The sequence below is a fragment of the Orbicella faveolata genome, unplaced genomic scaffold, assembly GCF_042242905.1.
Source record: "Orbicella faveolata isolate gen_17 unplaced genomic scaffold, um_ofav_v1 contig_34, whole genome shotgun sequence".
Classification (NCBI taxonomy): domain Eukaryota; kingdom Metazoa; phylum Cnidaria; class Anthozoa; order Scleractinia; family Merulinidae; genus Orbicella; species Orbicella faveolata.
The window spans coordinates 17,102,501-17,122,662 of record NW_028301563.1 but is presented as its reverse complement, the minus strand read 5'-3'; the positions used below and the strand labels follow the sequence as shown (position 1 = coordinate 17,122,662).

Here is a 20,162-nt window from a genome sequence, read left to right as displayed (position 1 = left end):
AAAAGCGGTAGCAAAATCTCAAACCTTTTGACTACAGGGCTGTTTTATTCATAAATTCTTAATACGAACAGATGTTCTCTTCATACAAGAAGTTTCAGGCGTATACACCTCTCTGTCTTTAAATATCGATTAACTAAAAATGGCTTCTCGGGCCCGAAAAGTTTCCGGGGCTTTCGAGAAACGGGCCCTAAGTCTCATAAGATAACATTGTGGATTTTGCCGAGTTAATGATAATTTCACTTACTTACCCTCATGTTAAGCACTGTGCTTAGTTTCTTTTCAGACGCTCCTAATGCTAATGTTTCAGATGCAACAATCTGTAAATAAATATATATTTTAACTATACATAAACAATTAAAATGCTACAAGGTATTCACAACTACTCCCAGTAAATAATAGAAGTCTTCAGCTTTTGAGGCGTGTTTTTAATCTGAGCATTTATTGATTTCTTCTTGAAGCAAAGAGAGGAGTCTCAAACAAAATTTTGTATTTTAATTCCTGTTTCGCTTTTAACTTCTCTGAGAACAACACAACTCCCCCAAGATTTATATATCATCATGGATCGTTTAAATCCTTCTCGCTCGCTTCATAGTTAATAGTTGAGAATGAAACGTTTTGATTAAAAACAAAAGTGAAAACACTGTTCAAGTTACCTGTGACACATGGTCTTTTCGTTCAGCAAGTGCAAGGATTTTTCCCAAGAATTCTTCATTTCCAAGAACTGTAGCAGCCGCCTCCTGCACTCCCTGAATATACAAGGTTCAGGTCAAAGTTAAACAAATTTATTATATGAGTTTCTTATAACAATTAAACGAGATAAGAAAGACTTATACGACTATATTCAGGGGTTTTACTAAGGCTGGGCACTGGAAAAATTGACCAGCTGTGAAAGTGATTTTGCGCCCCTGGTCTGGATATTTGTTTCCCATAAGTAATTTCAGTTAAGAAAGATTTGCCGGGCTGTGAGAACTACTATCCTTCCTGCTGACTAGGAAAACCTTGAGAAAACCCTTGCTAAATTACGAAATTGTAGTTAACATAAAAAGTCAAACACTCTCCAAAGTCCGGGACTTGCGTTAGAGTTTCTGATTGCTTTAAAATTGTTTGCAAAGATTTTAACCAAGCAACCATCAACAAAAGATGTTACACAGATTTTTGCTGAGCTAAGTGACTACATTTTTTCAGTTACAAGTACACGTGCACCAACTAGAGTTCAACTAAGAGAAGAATTGGCATGCGAAGGGAAACGTCCGTCAACTCAAGCAAATTAAAGTGGCTCAGGTTACCTTCTGACACATGGTGTCAGAGGTGGGTGACATTGGTTTTGTGTACTGCTTGCAGGATTTTTCGCCTGATTCAACACGATTATCCTCATCAATTCCTCCCTCTTCATGAACCAATACTAGCTGAGGACAGTGTTATCTTAAATTAAATGCAATAGCGAAAACTCATCTTGTTTTCGAACCAACCTGAAAAAGACAAGACAGAGCTGTGGCTCCCTTGATGTGCGCTTCTGGGCTGCTTTGAGTCAGGTACTGGCTGCAAACAACACAGAAACATAATTAGGCAATTAGCACGGATACATGTATGAGTAAATTATGGCGGGAAGTCCGAATTAAGTTACCCGCGCTAAACAGAGAAGGACTTGAACCAAGAGACTATGCTTGAGCCAAGCTCTCTTGTTGATGATATGAATGGCGGCCGCCAAGGCAAGGTCAGTTTAATACTAGTATGTTTCTTGTCTGTTACAAACCACAAGAACAAAAAAAGGAACATTGTGAGTCTGCTGCAGAACAGTCTATCCACAGATGTTTATTTTTGTTACAAGTTCAAAATGGAGGGTCTGTGGACAGGCTAGCTACAGATGTGAAACTGAGAGAGAATTATACTTAAACATATATTTGAACTGCAAAAGACAGATTTCAGCAGGACATGAGAGATCATGAATCGAAATTATTTCCGAAACATTAGCAGTTGCGAAAATAAAGCCTGAAAAAAATCAGGCTTGAGAAGGTACCAGAGGCCATGGCCTGTGCGGTACCGATGCGGTGCTCGACCAACTGAGCTACAGTGTCACGCCAACTGGGAGCTTCTCATGTCTTGAGCTAGTCACATAAACGTAGATGGTGGCGATGTGAAAAAGAATATATGTATCAAACAATAATTTTATTTGAACTGCAGGAGAAAGATTATCATTGCGGTTACGGACGCAGGTCAAACTCAAGGCCTACCAGAAAAGGGTCAATTACTCTAAACTCTGAGTTACAACCACAGGAAGCTTGTCGTGAACTAGGTTATTTAACTGGGCTTGACCGTGACATGAGCCAAATAAGCTGCTGGTGCAGCTGCATGTACTTACCTGATAGCTGTTGTTGCATCCTCCATCAATGGCTCCTTTTCCTTTTGATGATAACTGAAAATGATAACACCACGCCCGTGAACTAGATGTACATTTGTGCATGTACAGTGTCATAATAAGCTTGTGTCAAGCATTATTTGAATACGGTATACCATGGTGCATCCATTCCCCAAGACACTTTCTAGCTACTCAAATATTCCTGTACATGAGGTTTCGTTAGTTTCTCTGTTACATGTAGTGTAGGCTTCGGTAAAAGCTCCTAGTATTTTTCCCATTCGAACATCTTGCATGTTATTGCATACAGTCGTACAAATTGTTCTGGTAACCAGTTTCAAACTCGCCTACGTGGCAGCTAACATGACAAGAAATGACCACTTAAACCTAACGGATATCCACATGAGGAATTTGTTACTGTATTTAACGTTCAATAGATAGAGATAGATAGATAAACTTTATTTAAACACGATAAACAATTGCTTGGTTCATCTGAATAAACTAGGTTGCGATAACACTCACCCAAAAGAGTCTACCATTTTGGCCAGTGCTACAGAGATATGCATTCGTGTGTTATTTGATACTGCAAGGCCTTCCTTTTCCTCGGAATCCAAGGGAGCTGTGCAAGCAGCAACAACCATCAGCTTACGAACACCTGTGGAAAGCAAGGATCAAACAAGGTATTGACTTATGATCAAACCTGCGCTTTTTATTATAAATCAATGTACGATTGCGACACTTTGTTTAGTTTGAAATTGGAAAAGGAGGGAAACAGTCTCCCTTTGCACCAGTCATAGGCATTTACTGTTGCGCAAGTGGTTTTCAGTTGAGTGTCATGAAACCAAAACCAAAGTTATCACTCTAGCAAATCACAAAGGACACGGACAATCCAATAAACCAATCAAAATTCATAGCAAATACGGGAAAACGTGTGTGAGCGGGTTGTGATTGGTTTTGGCTTTACTTCAGTTCTGATTGGCTGAAAAAGTGGCGCAAGTTTTTTAAGCCAATCATGTAGCGTTAAAGTGAAAAACAAAGAACTCTACACTACGGTAAAACCATTAAAAACATGTATACACAACTGTACATCCTTGTCAATAACTGAGCCATGTTGAGAGCTACAGTGTAACTCACCAACCACATACAGTAACTAATAACAGCCAACTATTTGCTTTAATGTTACAACTAATAACAATTGTTTTAAACATCTGTGCACATGTACCTCCAACTTTTACGAAAAGTTCAACAGCCAGCTTGTTTTTGGGAATAATTTTGATTAGAACATCAATGACTGCATCACGACCCTCCACGCCAACTCTAAAGATAGAAGGAAAACGAAATAAGAAGGTTTCCGCTGAACATTCGAGCAATCATGGCAAAAATATAGTTACTAAAAAAAACCTTATAGCATGATGACACTTTAAAAACGGTTAAGAAGAACTTATTGACACTTTAGCTCTCAAGCTGACCCCGTGTGAGATAATTGAATTTGAAGTTATCCATATTTCAACTAAAACGGACGTTTCACGTCAGTTCAAAACAAAATAACACGTGCTTTAAGCAATTTTAGGAGGTTTCACATTACTTTTCTCAAGAATGCTTGAGAATTTAACCACGGGGTCACTCAGAGAAATGAATTAAAGTGAGATGTTTCAAATAGTATTCAAAATGTTACTGTAATAAGTGGCGAATCCAGACCTTGAGCTTAAGGAGTTAGAGGGGGGGGGGGGGTGCTTGTTCTGCCGGCTTTTCTTTCTTCTGCGATTTTTGTTTGACCCAAAATAAGTGGGGGGGGGGGGGGGGGTGGAAAGTGAGAGTGTTGTGACAAAGACTTAATAAAATCTCATACTCACTTTTCACTCATAACAGCATCCATGAGCAGTGTAATAACGTTTTGAATTTCCTCTTTATTTTCTGAGATAAAATAAGTCCTTTAACACCAACTTTCACTAACGAAAACAGCCTTGATGACCAAAATCCCATCATAAACTCGTAACTTGTTACTGCAATTAGGTTACAATATATCATGACTTTGTATGCTTGCATACTAGCGAAAAAATTTTCCATTTCCATATTACTGTCAAATTGGAGGAAAACTCATTCAGTAATGGTTTCCAAAGGTAGAAAAATGCTGTCTAAAGACCAATTGAAGAACATGAAATAAACAATTTATAAACAATAATGGTGACTGAGGAAGATTAAAACGGACTATGAACAACTGAAAATTGCACCATCTGTGACTGTAATGCCTTTTAAATAAGAAATTTGGAAACAGTTCTGTCTTACAAGTTCAATAGTAGAGAATTTAGGAACAAAACAGTGTTGTCAGTCAAAAATAATTCACATGCAGTGTTCTCAACTATATTTAACTGCACTGAGAATGAAGCCAGCCCCTGCTATTTTTGTCCACTGTGAATGATAATTGTAAACATGAACATTAGATAATTATCTTTATTTATAGCAAAGGTTTCTTTGCAACACAGTTAGCCAACTGTATATAGTATGACTTGTTCTTATTCTGAAATTTTTTTCCCTATTGTAAGTTTTCTACATATTTCCAAAAAACCCTCACAAAATCAGAATTTAATCTACATGCAGCCAATAACACAAAGTCATGTTAGATTTCTCAGAAAAAGAGCCTGACAACAGCTTGCTTTATACCCGAAGTGTTCAATTTTCCTTTTTTAAACTGACGTGGCTGTAGGATTCTACGAACTACTTGTAAAAGAAAGCAATCATCATGGAAACATGGTCACCTAGCTCTTTTGGTGGTTCTTCTCCTCTGTTCTTCTTTTCAGGCGGCTTGGGAACAAGTGAATCCAGAGCTTGTTGTGGAACTAAGACAGCTGCCATTGACACTTCATTAATTGGCTGCAAAAGTAAAACATGGCATTTGATATTACATGTAATTACACACTTGTCTAGTAGGAGTAAAACATGACACATTGAACATTGTGTCTGATGGGTTCAGGAAACCTTTTTAATATTTTTGTATGGTCTGAAACAATTTTTAATTTGAACACCATTTTGGACTGTCAAAAGCAAAACGAGTCACGTTGAAATTATATGTATCATAAGGTTTTTAGCAAGTTTAAGGGATCTAAATTCCTGTTTCACATTTACTTGCTCTGAACATTAAGAGAAATTGACAATGAATGACTGGACATATTGATGACAAAAACAGCTTCAAATTTTAGCGAATGAATGTTCCCACCAAACTGATAAATCACAACACAAGTTGTAACTAAGAAATATTAATAACAAACGCACATATTAAGTGTTACAGTTGACAGGTTGCCGGCAACAATTAATACCTGGCTGCCAGTGTCACAGTGACTTTGACGTCTATTCAAGCTTAATAAAGATCAGGGAGTTTAGCAATACAGTAACCACATAATACTCACTGATTCAATCAGAGCTAAAAGCCTTGGCAAGGAAACTTCTTTGAGCACAGACAATGTCTATAAAACACAACATACAGAATGTCTTAAATTACAAAGTACTATCTTGATGTATTTCATGATATTATTCCTGGCTCAAGACTGCTGGCTGCAGGGGTCTTTGAGTTACGTTCTTTGCTAATGACACATTGCCCTCTTCATTAAATGGTATTAAGTGGATAACGAGGAGGCCTAGGCACCGGTTGTTTGGAGGCTGGATAACGCTATCCACTGGATAAATTGCTATCAAGTTAAATAATGCACACAGGAAATACATGTAATGGAGAGTACAAAAACACTCTACGTCTAGTATGAGTTGCCTGAGGTCCAGCTTCTTGACTGCTCTTCACGCTTACCAACAGCATCACAACTCAATGTTGCAACTTTAGTTGAAAGCATGAATCATTCCTTTAACTTATAACACTAACAATGAAAAATGGGGCAGTAATTTTAGTTAACATTTTACACTCCATGGGCATGCATCATTGAATCACGATGCACGTTTACATACACTGAGTTTGATAGCGTGGCTTTGCTCAGTTAAATGTTATTAACTTAAAGTTGTTTAATTAAAGCAATTAAGTGTAAAAAAACTGCAATTTACCCTTAGCTTAGAGTTGGTGCATATTCCTTTAAGGACTTTCAACATTGCCACAGTCTGTTCATTTGATCCACTGTTTAACAAGGACACCACTCTGGGTAATTCACCTGCACAAGAAGTCATGATCAGAATATCAACTGAATGCTAATGGTTCTCAGTATCGGGATTATGCATACATACAAGGTATGTCTTTGACTGCAACTTCTGTTGGAAAGGTTTGAAATGAATCGTCCAACTGAGTTTCACATACTGCTTGGGATAATATGTGATTTTCTCATGCAGCTTTATAATAATCAAAGTTCATCTAATTGATTGTCCAGATGAAGGTGTAGCTCTGAAAAGACTTATTTGGTGGCTGATGTTTTGACAAACTGAGCAAAACTTTTCTTCAGAGTCCATTAGTTCTGAAAATGATTGGTCAATGTCAATGGTAAATGTGATGCTAATCGTTGTTTGCAAGACCTGTGTAAAGTTTGTTATTGATCAGTTCTAGTAACTTTCAATATGTCTATTTCTAGTCAAATTCAGTTTTTCTGTTTGAGATTCATCTGTCAATTTTGTTTATGTCATAAATCAGTCCATTGTAAGAAGGCGGTTAAGGTGCTGGCATAAAACTGACCCTCACCCCAAAGATTGCACTAGTCTAGATGAGCTACTGAAACTCCTGGATTCAAACCATATATTATGTTAAAGAACTTAAATAAACATTATTACTTGTGTTTGTAAACATTTATTTATTAGTTCTCCTGCCTTTGACCCTTTGTATAATATGGAATGAGCCATTTTGTGCAATTTTTTCTACACTCTTCAAACAAAAATCCTAACCACATAAATGACAGATCGAAACAACTTTTTGAATTTTATTATATTAAAACTGCCTCCAACAGTTCCCGTAAGACCTTGACCAAAATTGTTGGATTGCCCATGCTAATCTCAAATATTCATACATAGGCAGAAGAGTGCAAGGGGGTGCTTCCAGTTTAGGCTGTTTTCAAAAACGGATTTATGCCAGTATTGAAAATTCAAGTGATTTAGAGAACGCTACTGCTCTGAAAGGTACGATTTATTCTGATCAGCTCTCCATTGCAGAGCTTCTAACCTCCCCTGAATATCCTCTGTGCTCCTGGCTCATCATTGGCTAAAATCACAAGATTCTTCACTGCCTAGAAACACATGAAAAGAAGCAATACAATTTAATAAATTAACCGCTTTCCTTTTAGTTATGCACATCATACTGTACATGTGCAAAGTCATGTAACTTTTTAAATGCAATAATAATGCTACTTTGTATTTAATCTGTGTTGTTTGCTATCAAACATTGAGGGTAAAATCTAAACCTGCATACTCCAGTACTGCATTCAAATACATCTGTTGATCATGTCATAGTACCAATTGTCAAGTCATTTAGCAAAGATCTATGCCAATCTAAAAACCCACAATGTGGGGAATCACTGTGAAAAAAAAAATAATCATATCTGTCAACCCATACTTGCATTCTCTTCTCTTCACCATCCTCATTACTGAAAAGAGAAGTAAACATCTCATCCACAAGACCATCAGTGGTTCGACATCGATCAGTCTACAATTGAAAAGTATAAGTTAATAATTGTGACAGACCATACAAGCAGAAGTTACATGTACATGTACAAAGTACAGTGTAAAGGTTTATGAAACAACAGCCGTACGTGCACAGATTATGTAACCTCTTACTAACCAAGCGCAAGGCCCTGCATACTGGGGAATATTGACCTGAGCTTGTGGCAGAACAGATCAAGTGCAGCAAGGTCCATACAAAAATGACTGAGGGCCAATTATTTCAACACTGAGTATGGTTCAAACAAGCTAGGTTAGTTACTAGGCCTTGACTTTTCTGCCTTTCAAAAGCAAAAAAATAAAAGCCTTATAATAATTTCCATGCATGGCAAAATCCCAACTATGAAAGAACTAATCAAAATGCCCAGATCGATTTACCTCAAGAGTACATTGTACCTTGCCATATAATAAATGTATTTATTATTCAGCTCCACTCTGCAGAGTACAAATTACTTATTACATGAAATTCTTGTGACATGTTTCTTTCACCATCTTGAAATGGGCATATATCATGACACTTAAATTCTGCACTTTTGCAAAAATTATGTATTTTGAATCACTTTAACTTTGCGTTTTCGAGTAACACAAGTAGCTTCCTTGGCAATGTTACTTAAACATGTCCTTGAATTTAGTAAACCGACTTTGTCAAAGATACAGTTTAACGTCAAAAGTAACAAAACAGCGGGACTATATGTTGACAATAATGTTAACATAATATTAGTCGACACTTAATTTCCGCATCATGTTATGTTTGCAACACTTATTGTTTGCATCACTTTAGTTTCACATCTTTTTGAAACTTGCAAAATTCTTGAAATTAACGTGTCGCGGAAAATTTCATTGTATAAGGTACTAGAATACTGTACTGACAATAAGGCATTCTGACTGGCTCATTTTAGTTAGTATACTGGTAATATATTTAATGATTTACCTTTGCTTGAAGCTGTGCACCAAGCCTTTTAAGGGTCTCCTGTACCACAGTATTCTACAGCGTAATGTAGTTAGAAAATAAATATCTATCTACACACAAGATAACCTAATGAAAAGTAGACATACATACTACTACCACATGGGTAGACTGCAACTACTAGGCTCTTTGCATTGCAAGAAAGGAGGAGAGGAAAGTGGAGTTCTTCCCTTTTTCCTTTCCTGCTTTCTTTCCCTGTGAAAGGCCTGCTTGCAAGCTACAACATGGGAGGCCTGCATGGTGACCTTATGGTTAGCATGCTGGACTCTGGATTGAGCAGTCTGTATTTTTAATATTTAAACTCCACGATGGGGTCATTGCATTGTGTTCTTGGGAAAGATACATTATTCACACAGGGCTTCTCTCCATTTAAATGTACATGTGTAACAGCAAATTTAATTTCTGGAAGGGGGGGGGAGTAACCCTGTAACAGACTTCACTTACATGTACAGTCTACAGCAACCCATCCAGCCAGGGGTAGAAGAAATACTATTAGTTGCTTTATGCAGGGTTCCAAATCAGGAATATCCATGGCAATGCGACCCCCCTGACACAGACTTGCTCACTACAACACCAAAACTTTCAAGTGACCACAGCAGCACTGTAATAATAGCAGAGAGAGAGGGACCCTCTTTAACTACATAACATTGCACTACAAAGAGAGGGCCAGAACTGGACCAATTTAGCAGTGCACAAATGTTTTTTTTTTGATCAGCTGATACCTTTGGTTCAATATGGATCAGTGTACGAGCATCACGGAATGCACTCTCCAGTCGACCAAGTTTTTCCTGTCCTTGACATCTCCTGAACAAGGCCTTGGAATCATTTGGTAAAATATTTAATGCTACATAGGAAAAAACAACAGCAGATAATTGTCAATTGAACATTAAACTGATAATTCCGTTCACATACTATTAATATGTTAGTTTTCGAGATCTGAGTTCATGTTTGGTATGCACAGGGTGAAAAATATTACTAAGTGAACTGAACAAACTTTGAGCTGTATTTTTCATTTGATGTAGCTGGCAACAGGTTCCAGCACTTTTCTAACTGCTACTATTTGTATGTGTATTAGCTTTGATCGTTCAATGTACCACCAAGTGCTGTTTATCGGTAATGATACAACATTGGTATCACATCAATGCCCAGCCATTGGTGAACTAAAAGGTTACCATTAGATAGCAATAGCACAACCTGTTAAAAAACATCCTTAATGCTTTACATACAGTAAGTTGTTATAAATCAAAAGCAAGTTCGGTGACCCCCATTTTAATTATTATTATTATTATTATTATTATTATTATTATTATTATTATTATTATTATTGTTATTGTTATTGTTATTATTATTATTATTATTATTGTTATCAAAAAATGTGATAAGTATGAAAAGATGCAACGTTTTACAAAGTTTAAAACAAATTCTGCAAAGGACGAAGTTCAAAGCCAAACCTTAAATTTTCAAAAGTTTAGGGTGGCTCTGTACTCCCACCCTCTGTTTACAAATTTGAGGATCTGGTTTTTCATGATAGTTTTTCCTTTGTCTATTTAGTAGAATAAGAATCAAACTATGAAACCAATGTACTTTGAAAAATGAAAGAAACAACAAGAAAGACACTAGGAACTAGAAGAACACTGGGAATAAGAAGTAAGACATTTGGAATCCCAATTTCTCTAGCCTCCTAGGGAAAAGACACTAGTGGTAAATTCAAGAAATTGGGAGCAGGGACCAAGTTAAGAGTTAATTTTAACAGTGAAACTAACACAAGGCAAGTTGACAGGAGGTTCAAGAAATCAAGATTGTACAACTGCATGCATGCAATCAATTTTTTCTAGTTTTTTGGAGAGACAAAGTCCATGGGGAACTCTAATAAATTAATATTAAGTACATACAATTTAGTACATAGTTTATTGATTTAGTTTATTATTCTTACATTCTGTTGCATCATTTACAGCCTCTTCATACTTTTCCTAAGAGATAAATGAAAACAAAAAGCATACATATATATTAATTCTACATTCAACTAGAAAATGGAAAAAAGACGTGCCTGAAAAAAAAAACATATTTTAAGACAATTTATCTAAGTAATTCTTGCATGAAACTGAGAGCTCTGTGCATATTTTTTGTAAATTATACATGTCCTGTGCTATTAGTAATAAGCAGAGTGGGTCTGATCACATGTACTAAATGTAGGAAAAAAGCAAAGGTTGATCTTTAAAAGAAAAAATAATTTTCCCTGGAGAAATTCAGTGAGATTTTCAAGATTATCGGTAGTACAACTTATAAAGAACATAACAATGATAAATAACTCACAAGTTTTAAATAGCAAGCTGCTCTGTTCTTTAGAATCACTCCTCTATCTTTCAGTTTTTCTTTATCCTTGTCATCTTTAGGGAGCAATTTTAATGCTTGAGCATAGCATGCTGCTGCTAACTCATACTTTTTGTCTTTGAAATGTGCATTTCCTTCTGACTTGAGGTCAAGAGCACTCTTCTGGTCTGGATCCTGTTCAACAAAAAAGGTATAATTAAAAATACATTTGAAATACCTGATTCTAAATCAGTATGTTATTTCAAGCTGTGCCCATAACAAGAGGTAAGGTCTGCACTCCAGCCAAATGGCCCATCAGGCCAGAGCTAATCTTTAGTTTCCATAGTATGAAACAACTTAGAGTATTTCTACTGATGGGATGTTAGTCCATTGGTACTCATTTAGACCCCTGGCTTGAGAGAGGCACTTTGATTGAGAGTAAAGTGTCTTGCCCAAGGATACAACACAATGATCTCAGCAGGACAATGACCTTGTCTACTTTACATGTACTTGACCCAGAGACTAACACACTAAACCCTGACAATGGTTTACAGGTACTAATCAAGATACATAATCAAACATTAAAATAATTACAATATTGACATTTGTCCCATGGGTGAGGAATTTGGAGTCTTCTAGAAGCTCCTACAAATGAGCTAGCGACACTGTGGGGTAGTTGCTTCATTTTTTGCACAAATGTCCAGAGGTGGGGAGGGGGGAAGGTTGGAATTGATGAGGCTATTAAATACTCGCAGGCAGATCTAGGGGGATAGTGCAGGAGGTATGCACCCTCACTCCTCCCCCCCTCTTAAGATGAACCCTTCTTCTTTGTATTTGCTTTTAATTTTTTTTTTTTTTTTACCTCACTGGCCAGTTATGTCATTCCTTAGTGGTGCACCCGCTCCTAAGGAAAATTCTGGATCCGCCCATGTTACTGCTAGCGATTCTTACAATGAATGGGTGTGGTCATCTCCACTGATAGAAGTTTCTGGTCGGGGGGGGGGGGAGTTAGATGTTACTCAAAGATATCTGGATCTTTAACAACGTTTTGTAATCTAACGTCTCAAATATTTCATAACTGAAACACTGATAAGGTATTTGTAAGACATCGATCTACCAACCACATGAGCTTAACTGTCTTGTAGTTGCACGTGAAAGCTACAGACCGACAAGTCATATAAACAGTCATACATTACCAGATATCTGTTCTGTCTTCACAATTCTAATCTTTTATATACAGACACAAAACTAAACACAATACCTTCTCCATTTACTCCTTCATGTATCTGCTAGGTTTATAAGACAACATCTTCAAACGAAAACAGTTTTTCAACTCCGTGAACTTTTTTCCGAATGCACTTCAAGCTGCTTCAAGCTCTCATTCAGCTCGTCTTGAGCCCTCGGGTTCCAAAGAATGTACTGCGGTTTATCTTTTTAATTATGCGCAAGATGTTTGTTTACATCAAGATGACTCAAGATGGCTGCAGACGGTGAAGAAATGGCTGAAAGTCCCGTTTCTTTAAAAGGCTTCGAGCTCAGGAGTCCGACATCATTTATCAACTCACCATTAGCTTTTACCAAGGATATAACACGAGTTCCTCTTCAAAGAATCCGATGCGGGAAACTTGACATTAGAAACGAAGAGCGCTGGCTGGAATATGAACCGCTGTCAAGAAACTTGAAGTTCTTTTACAAAGATAGAAAGCACTTCGATCATGAATACTGCACTTTCCTTAACTGTCAACAGATCTCCGCAGCGGATCTGCGCGTCAGTGCAAAGTTCGGTTACCTCGATGCAATGACAGGAACGCTTACTGTTGAGTGCCAAGAGCTCGTCGAAATCGACGGTCCTCATCACAGGGGGAGTTCTGCGTCGTCGAGAAGTTACGTTCTGGAGGCGACTTTTCACGTCAACTACACTGGCCAAGTCAGGGATATACTTCGTTCTTTGCGGCACGCAAAGCTAGTCGAGTCTGCATCAGATTGTGAAACAGTCCCGGGGAAAGGCGCGACACGGGGAGTGGCCGACATAGCCATGCCTTGTAGTGAGAAGAAACTACGAGAGGGGCTTCCTGATTGGACACCGTACATTCCTCATCGAGTATACACGCCAGCTGTGCGCAAACTAATCGAATCAGTGATCACGCTGTACACGATCTTTTCCATCTTGTGGGCCGTGTGGCAACTGTACCGCCATGTTGATTTCATAAGAGCTTATGTTCAGCCCATCATCGACACTCTAAAGTACCATGTCGAACTCATGGACAAGTGCATCCAGTTTTTAAACAGTTTGTTTGAGGAGATGACTAAACAGTGGCTTGCATACGTCAAACCAGGATATGTCATCTTATCTTCATTTGCATCGCCCCTGATTGCTGTTGGACGAGAAATGTGGACTGCATTTGTGAGCATTTCAGCAGCATTTGCACTGTTTTTTCAGCCCCTTTACCACGTTTTCGAGCCTCTCTTTAAAGTAATATACATGGTATTTATAAAGACACCATACACAATCTTCCAGCCGGCTTTCGCTGTGGGAGTAAAATGTTGTTCCCTGTGTTACAATACTGTGTTTTGTCATGTTGTCTTATCACAGCTTAATCGCATCAGAGGTTCACTTGGTTGGTTGGTGGAAATTCTTGAAAAGAGCATGAAACTTGATCCTTTAAAAGCCCAGCTTGTTCTGATGAGATCAACTGTAATCAACAGTGGCAAAGCCCTGAGTCTTGGCCTGGTGTACATATTTAAAAGCATTGAACGAAGAGTGTGGTTGATGATTGCTAGGCCAGTCGACAATAAAGATGATTGAAGTCTTAAGAAAAACGGTTATTGAAAAGGGCGCTATCTGTTTTAGGTGTGTTGATGAAATGCATCATATACTGTGCAGTACGTTTAAAAGTGTTATTGCAAGGTTGTTTGGAATATGAGGAAAGTTTTTCCTAAAATACCAGGATCTCTCCAAATCTGTAGATCTATGACCAGAGACTTTGGCAAAATTATTTAATATCTTATGGCAGGGAAACCAGTTGACATTATTTTCAAAGATGTTTAAATTTTCATTTTAAAGTATTGAATTTACATTGTTCTATGCTCATCTAAGTTCGAATTTTGTATGTAGAGTAATAACCCTTTCAGTACCAGAGTCACACCATACATGTGTCCTGCATGTTCAGCGATGAAGTAAAAACTGCATGTATACAGAAGTACCTAGTTCATGTGATGCTGGTTGGGATATTTTTTTTGTTCTATTTTTTCATGTAAGTGCACCTAGAAATGGAAGGGTTGATTCACTTATTTTTGAGTGAATTAAAAACAAAAAATCTCAAGGCCGGTTTGGTTCATTGAGGGACCATTATTTACTGACAGTGAGCAAATCTTGTAAGGAATGAATGTCAGTATGAACTAGCATAATGGTATGTCTCAGAGAGACCAGAAAAATGCTAGAAATTTTTTATGAATTAGACATTCTGTTTATGCAGACACCCTGTTGTGTCTGTCCTAAATAATGTGTTTATCTAACTATTATTGTCTATGAATGATCACAAGTAAAAACTATTGTAATATGTGAATTGGTCATGTTGCAATAGGTTTTAGCTGATGTTTCTTGATATATTTTATTACAACATTATGGTGTGTTTTTTAATTATTTATATTACAAAAAGTTATTTTGAAAAATTATCAGAGGTTTAAGGACAGTGAACTTATTATATTTTCACCTTCAAATTATGTATTACAAAATACTGAACAATATACAAGACAATATTTATGATGAAGATTTATTTAAATAGATTTTGATAACTTAGACTAGAAAATGCGATAGGCTAGGGCTGATTAACTTGAGAAGCTGCCAAAAAATGACAGTCTACAAGTATGCTGTTTCCATTGTTCAATAGATTTAATAGTCTGGGATTGTTGACTGAACAGACAATGAACTCAGCTCTTGAAATTTTAAAATTGCTGGCCCTAAATGTTGTGGACAGAGATAAAATACACACTGATCTACATGTGCATGCATGGTTAAGATTGTTATTTAATCAAATTTATTTATGAGCATAATAACTTGTTAATATTCAGGAATCCAAATAAAATATTAAAGAGAATACAAATTATGATGTACGCTGATTCTTCAGTAAAGAGTAACTAAAGGTGACGCCCTGTAACAAAATTATAACAACCAGTAAGCTTTCAAACGACAACTTAGAGGGTGATGAAATAACAAGGAAGAACAAGACTTGTGTTGACATTCCAACGGTGAAGTACATACCTTTAGATATCGCTAAATAAAAAGGCTTGAAATTCTTGTGGGACGTGCATTTACACTCCTGATGTCTCCTAACAAGGCCACAAAGATACCCTTCTGTGCACCTCTCCCATCAGCTACACAAAAATGACAACAAGGGAGAATTAACACCTACTGTCACTTGAAAAAGATGGGGATCTTTCGAAACACGTCTGCACCACCCGCACCCCTCCTTAGATCCCGCCCCCTTCAAACTCTTTCCAGGTCTTCGCGGACAAGTGCCACCGAACCGTGGTGCGACCAGCGGTCTCAACGAACAAAATTCAACATGGCGGCCAAGGTTCGTCCAACATGCGTTCGTCCATCGATAGCTGCTTTGCGGTTGTGTGGATCAAGTAAGAAAACTTGTACAATATAATCGACGTGCATTTGAATCAACTATTTTAGCGAGGTCCAAAAATACAGCGGATGTCGGTCATTCTTTAATTGAGTTCTCTTTCGTTGGTTGCAACTCTGAAGCTATGAAGGGCGAATATTTGCAATGTAGATGTAAACTTAACTGTACGTAGCGTACCCAAGATTCTTGTATTTCATTTTTTTTTAACAGGTGCTTTCAGATGTTTAGAAAGTGTTAACAGCAATCAGCGGTCTACAGAGGAATCCCGTTGCTTTCACTCTTCTGGTAAAGCACCAATCATCATAGTTTGTACCGCATTACTACATCCTCCCCCTCCCCCCCCCCCCCTCCCCCACTCCCCCGTCCCGCCGCCATCCATTGAAGGGTTCCCTGAAAAAAAAAAAAGCCTTTAAAGAAATATATGCCATTGCCTGAGAAACTCCATTACAATGTCAAAATGGAAGAAGATATCTCCTGCCCCTCCCAATATCTTTTCACCCCTTTTTCCCCTCTGGATATCCAAGGTCCAGGGTTCATACAGGTCATGGAAAACCTGGAAAGTCATGGAATTTGTTATTTTCATTTTCCAGTCCTAGAAAGTCATGGAATTTAAGTGAAGGTCATGGAAAGTCATTGAGAAGCAATATGTTTGGCACAAGATGTTTTAAAAATTGAAAAATAACAGACAAGGCAGAAACAGGCTTTGATTTCAGTAGAAATAGACACAAGCACACATTTTATGCATTATAATGCTGGAAAATATGTTAAATAAGTGATTGTTTTGATACTGCTGTGAGGTCCTCATTGGAGAGGGTTAGGGAGAGGCCATTCATTACAAGGGGGACTAGAAGCTGGGGGAGTGGGCATACTGAGGCACAGGCGGCCAAAGCTCACAATGCGAGGAGTTTTTTTTTTTTTAATCTTTATGCGAACGTTCAGCGCGCGAAACGTGACACGGTTACCGCCGACATCTACTATTACATAACGACCGAGTTTGGTTACGCGAAACGTGACCTTCGCCTTGCAGTATGTGGTGGTGTTGTGTTACAACGGTTTGAATTTGTAAAGGTTTGTATGGGGAAAAACGGTAATCGACGTTATAGCTGAAATTTCGGTATTTTTGCAATAAAAATGACTCACCTCAATGCCTTGTTGTCTTTTCTATTGTCATCTCGCTTCTCAGCTTGATCCGAAGCTATTTAAGCAAGTTGTCGCTTTTTGGTTTTCCTCTACTAAGAAAGAGTAAAGGCTACACACTCGATTCTGGACTGACCCGCGCAAGAAGCGAAAAAAAAACACTGAAATCCCGCCAGCCGCCCCAATTCCTCCGCAGAATCATAGTACAGGTTTAAGCGCTCCCTTGCAGTTAAATTCCAAGCCAAATTCATCTCCACAGCGCACGATACAAAGCTCTGAATCGAAGAAAGCTGACCATCCAGAATCAGTGATCATGCTGCCGGCACCATTTGTGGACACATTCGAAACCCGAGCGGAATGCCGGGCTAACAAATTGACCCTGACCAGGGGAAGGGAGCACACAGTTCTCGACAAGCCAGGTTCTCTGCTCCACGGTCCTCTGGGAAGATTTTTGTCCAGGCCGCCGACTGAGCATTGTTGTGACAAGCCAATCAAAGCAACGACTAGACGTGTTTACAAATTTTGAAAAAAAGTGCTTCGTTCGCACCGGCAATCTCAATCTAATCGTTGGATTGTCCGTGAAAGTTTTAACTAGCTTTGCTTTGAAGGATGTCTTCGAATTTTCAATGGAAAACGTGGTAAGTAATATTCGCTGTGTAAATTTTTAAATCGCATTTTGTAATTCGCGTACAAGGCGTTTCAAAGTACCTGGCTTGTCGAGAACTGTGCGCTCCCTTCCCCTGGTCAGGGTCAATTTGTTAGCCCGGCATTCCGCTCGGGTTTCGAATGTGTCCACAAATGGTGCCGGCAGCATGATCACTGATTCCGGATGGTCAGCTTTCTTCGATTCAGAGCTTTGTATCGTGCGCTGTGGAGATGAATTTGGCTTGGAATTTAACTGCAAGGGAGCGCTTAAACCTGTACTATGATTCTGCGGAGGAATTGGGGCAGCTGGCGGGATTTCAGTGTTTTTTTTTCGCTTCTTGCGGGGTCAGTCCAGAATCAAGTGTGTAGCCTTTACTCTTTCTTAGTAGAGGAAAACCAAAAAGCGACAACTTGCTTAAATAGCTTCGGATCGAGCTGAGAAGCGAGATGACAATAGAAAAGACAACAAGGCATTGAGGTGAGTCATTTTTATTGCAAAAATACCGAAATTTCAGCTATAATGTCGATTACCGTTTTTCCCCATACAAACTTTTATAAATTCAAACCATTGTAACACAACACCACCACATACTGCAAGGCGAAGGTCACGTTTCGCGTAACCAAACTCGGTCGTTATGTAATAGTAGATGTCGGCGGTAACCGTGTCACGTTTCGCGTGCTGAACGTTCGCATAAAGATTTAAAAAAAAAAAAAACTCGCATTGTGAGCTTGGGCTGCCTGTGACTGAGGTGGCCCATTTTTCTATTGGAGAGAGCTAGAAGCTGGGGGAGGGAGGGGGTATATTGAACTAGTTTTCTATTGGAGGAGGCTAGAAGCAGAGAGAAGGAGTGGGTATAATGAGGTGGCCTCTTCTTTGAAGGGGGGTTAGAAGCTGGGGGAGGTGATATATTGAGGTGGCCTATTTTTTTCAAAATTTTAGGAGACATGTTTTTAGAGCTTTGGTCTTCTGGGTTGCCGGCAATGCTTACATATCATCCACTATTTTATTACAACACAGTTCTGACCAGTAGCATTTGATTTTAACCCAATTGAATTCATATTATTTCTATTATTTAATACAATAGCACTGGACATCTTGTTAGGCAACATTTTTATGACTTTTTTTACTAGTCTAAATGAAGCATTGTATTATTTATATTTGATGCTGTGATTAATAGTACTAGATCTTCTTCCTGTATTTAGATCAACTAAAATGGCTAAGGCCCAGTTCAGACATCAAACTTTTCATGAGCTGGATTTTATTTGAATTTGGACTGACCAAAATTATCAAAAGTACACCTGTTGATTCAAACATCAAACTTAATTCGCGGAACTTTATTTAGTTTGAACCAAATTACATTGAAATGTCAGCAATAATATATTTTTAGGCAAAGTGTAAGCTGTTTGTCAAATACGTTGTAACAATTTCTGCACTAGTTCAGCTTGTGAAAAGTTCAACGTCTGAATCAAAGCCATTCCAAAGCTGAAATTCCCAGCTGAACTAGGCGGGAAGAATGGCTGAGCCGTTTCAAATTCAAATAGCCGTTCTTAACTGATTCAGACACCAAACTTTTCATGTAATAAATTCAATGTATCAGGTTCGGCTCATGAAAAAGTCATTGTCTGAACTGGTCCTAAGAAAGTCTGACTACATGGCATAATGCCAGAATCCCATTGGCTGTTCAAGAAATTAACCTGAACATGATTTATTTGGTTTCTTCCATGTAGCTTTTATGTTAAAAGCAAGATCAAGGAGGGAATGGAGGAAGGACAGACCACCAGCACTTACAAGGGTATTATTTCTGTGTAATATTGTTATTAATCAGACACAACTTTCACCCTGCCTCAGTTGTGTGATTGTCCAGGTGAGGATTTGGACAACCTTCAGTGCAGAATTATCTTCAAAGTCAAGTGAATAGTGCTTGTTAGTCACCGGTCCATTTAAAATGATTGGTCAGTTTACATGTATCTGTGATGGTATTGGCTGTAAGATTGTGTAAAATTTTTCAACAGTCAAGAAATTAAAAGAAAGGAATAATTTTCCATGATGAATTCACATTTTAATGCCTTGTTGTTTTGTATCCTTTAGCTCACACCAGATCAATCAGAGGAGACTGAACCAAGAAAAGCATATGGTGGCCACAAAAAGGTCAAAGCCATCAAAATCAGTCATGGACTTTATGTGTGGAATTCTTTAGGTACACTGTACTTTGATTCTATAGACTAGATTAATCTTTGTTTTTGTTGCAAATATTTTTCTCAACAAACACTAAGGGCTTTTTTGAAACACTTCTCTCTAAACCCAAAGTTAAAGTTCACTATTGGATTTTAATCATTTCCCACTTAATGCTTCCAAATTCCATTGAATAAAAAGTTCCACTCCTTTTGTTGAAGAGTCCAGTGTTAAAAATGAGATGGGTAATTATTATGTCTGGTACATGCGAATTTGATACAGGAAGGTTTTCCAAATTTCCAGACAAGG

The 20,162-nt window shown here is 38.0% G+C and overlaps 3 protein-coding genes across 5 annotated transcripts in view; 2 read left to right on the top strand and 1 right to left on the bottom strand.

Annotated features, from left to right (window-relative positions):
- Positions 1-12,706, bottom strand: part of LOC110053957 (protein unc-45 homolog A-like) — a 33,152-nt gene extending 20,446 nt beyond the window's left edge. For 2 of the 3 annotated variants that reach the window (XM_089270489.1, XM_089270488.1), the window contains exons 1-17: positions 12,526-12,706; positions 11,268-11,459; positions 10,888-10,924; positions 9,677-9,798; positions 8,919-8,972; positions 7,884-7,973; positions 7,494-7,557; positions 6,398-6,501; positions 5,758-5,814; positions 5,110-5,224; positions 4,207-4,267; positions 3,576-3,670; positions 2,876-3,008; positions 2,360-2,413; positions 1,470-1,539; positions 654-746; positions 249-317 (exon numbers count right to left, since the gene is read on the bottom strand). In XM_089270489.1, the coding sequence (XP_089126615.1) occupies positions 249-317; positions 654-746; positions 1,470-1,539; positions 2,360-2,413; positions 2,876-3,008; positions 3,576-3,670; positions 4,207-4,267; positions 5,110-5,224; positions 5,758-5,814; positions 6,398-6,501; positions 7,494-7,557; positions 7,884-7,973; positions 8,919-8,972; positions 9,677-9,798; positions 10,888-10,924; positions 11,268-11,459; positions 12,526-12,534 (1,419 nt within the window). In that variant the 5' untranslated portion in view covers positions 12,535-12,706. The remainder of the gene's footprint in view (positions 1-248; positions 318-653; positions 747-1,469; positions 1,540-2,359; positions 2,414-2,875; positions 3,009-3,575; positions 3,671-4,206; positions 4,268-5,109; positions 5,225-5,757; positions 5,815-6,397; positions 6,502-7,493; positions 7,558-7,883; positions 7,974-8,918; positions 8,973-9,676; positions 9,799-10,887; positions 10,925-11,267; positions 11,460-12,525) is intronic. The other variant, XM_089270487.1, reaches the window with a different exon arrangement.
- A 19-nt stretch (positions 12,707-12,725) lies between these two features.
- Positions 12,726-15,367, top strand: LOC149105053 (uncharacterized). Its single transcript, XM_089270490.1, has one exon. The coding sequence runs from the start codon at positions 12,742-12,744 to the stop codon at positions 14,068-14,070; it is 1,329 nt and encodes a 442-aa protein (XP_089126616.1). The 5' UTR covers positions 12,726-12,741; the 3' UTR covers positions 14,071-15,367.
- A 442-nt stretch (positions 15,368-15,809) lies between these two features.
- The window catches only part of LOC110053955 (small ribosomal subunit protein eS8-like), an 8,647-nt gene continuing 4,294 nt past the window's right edge, over positions 15,810-20,162 (top strand). The window contains exons 1-4 of the mRNA XM_089270639.1: positions 15,810-15,896; positions 16,109-16,183; positions 19,409-19,473; positions 19,770-19,878. Coding sequence (XP_089126765.1) covers positions 15,830-15,896; positions 16,109-16,183; positions 19,409-19,473; positions 19,770-19,878 — 316 coding nt within the window. The 5' untranslated portion in view covers positions 15,810-15,829. The remainder of the gene's footprint in view (positions 15,897-16,108; positions 16,184-19,408; positions 19,474-19,769; positions 19,879-20,162) is intronic.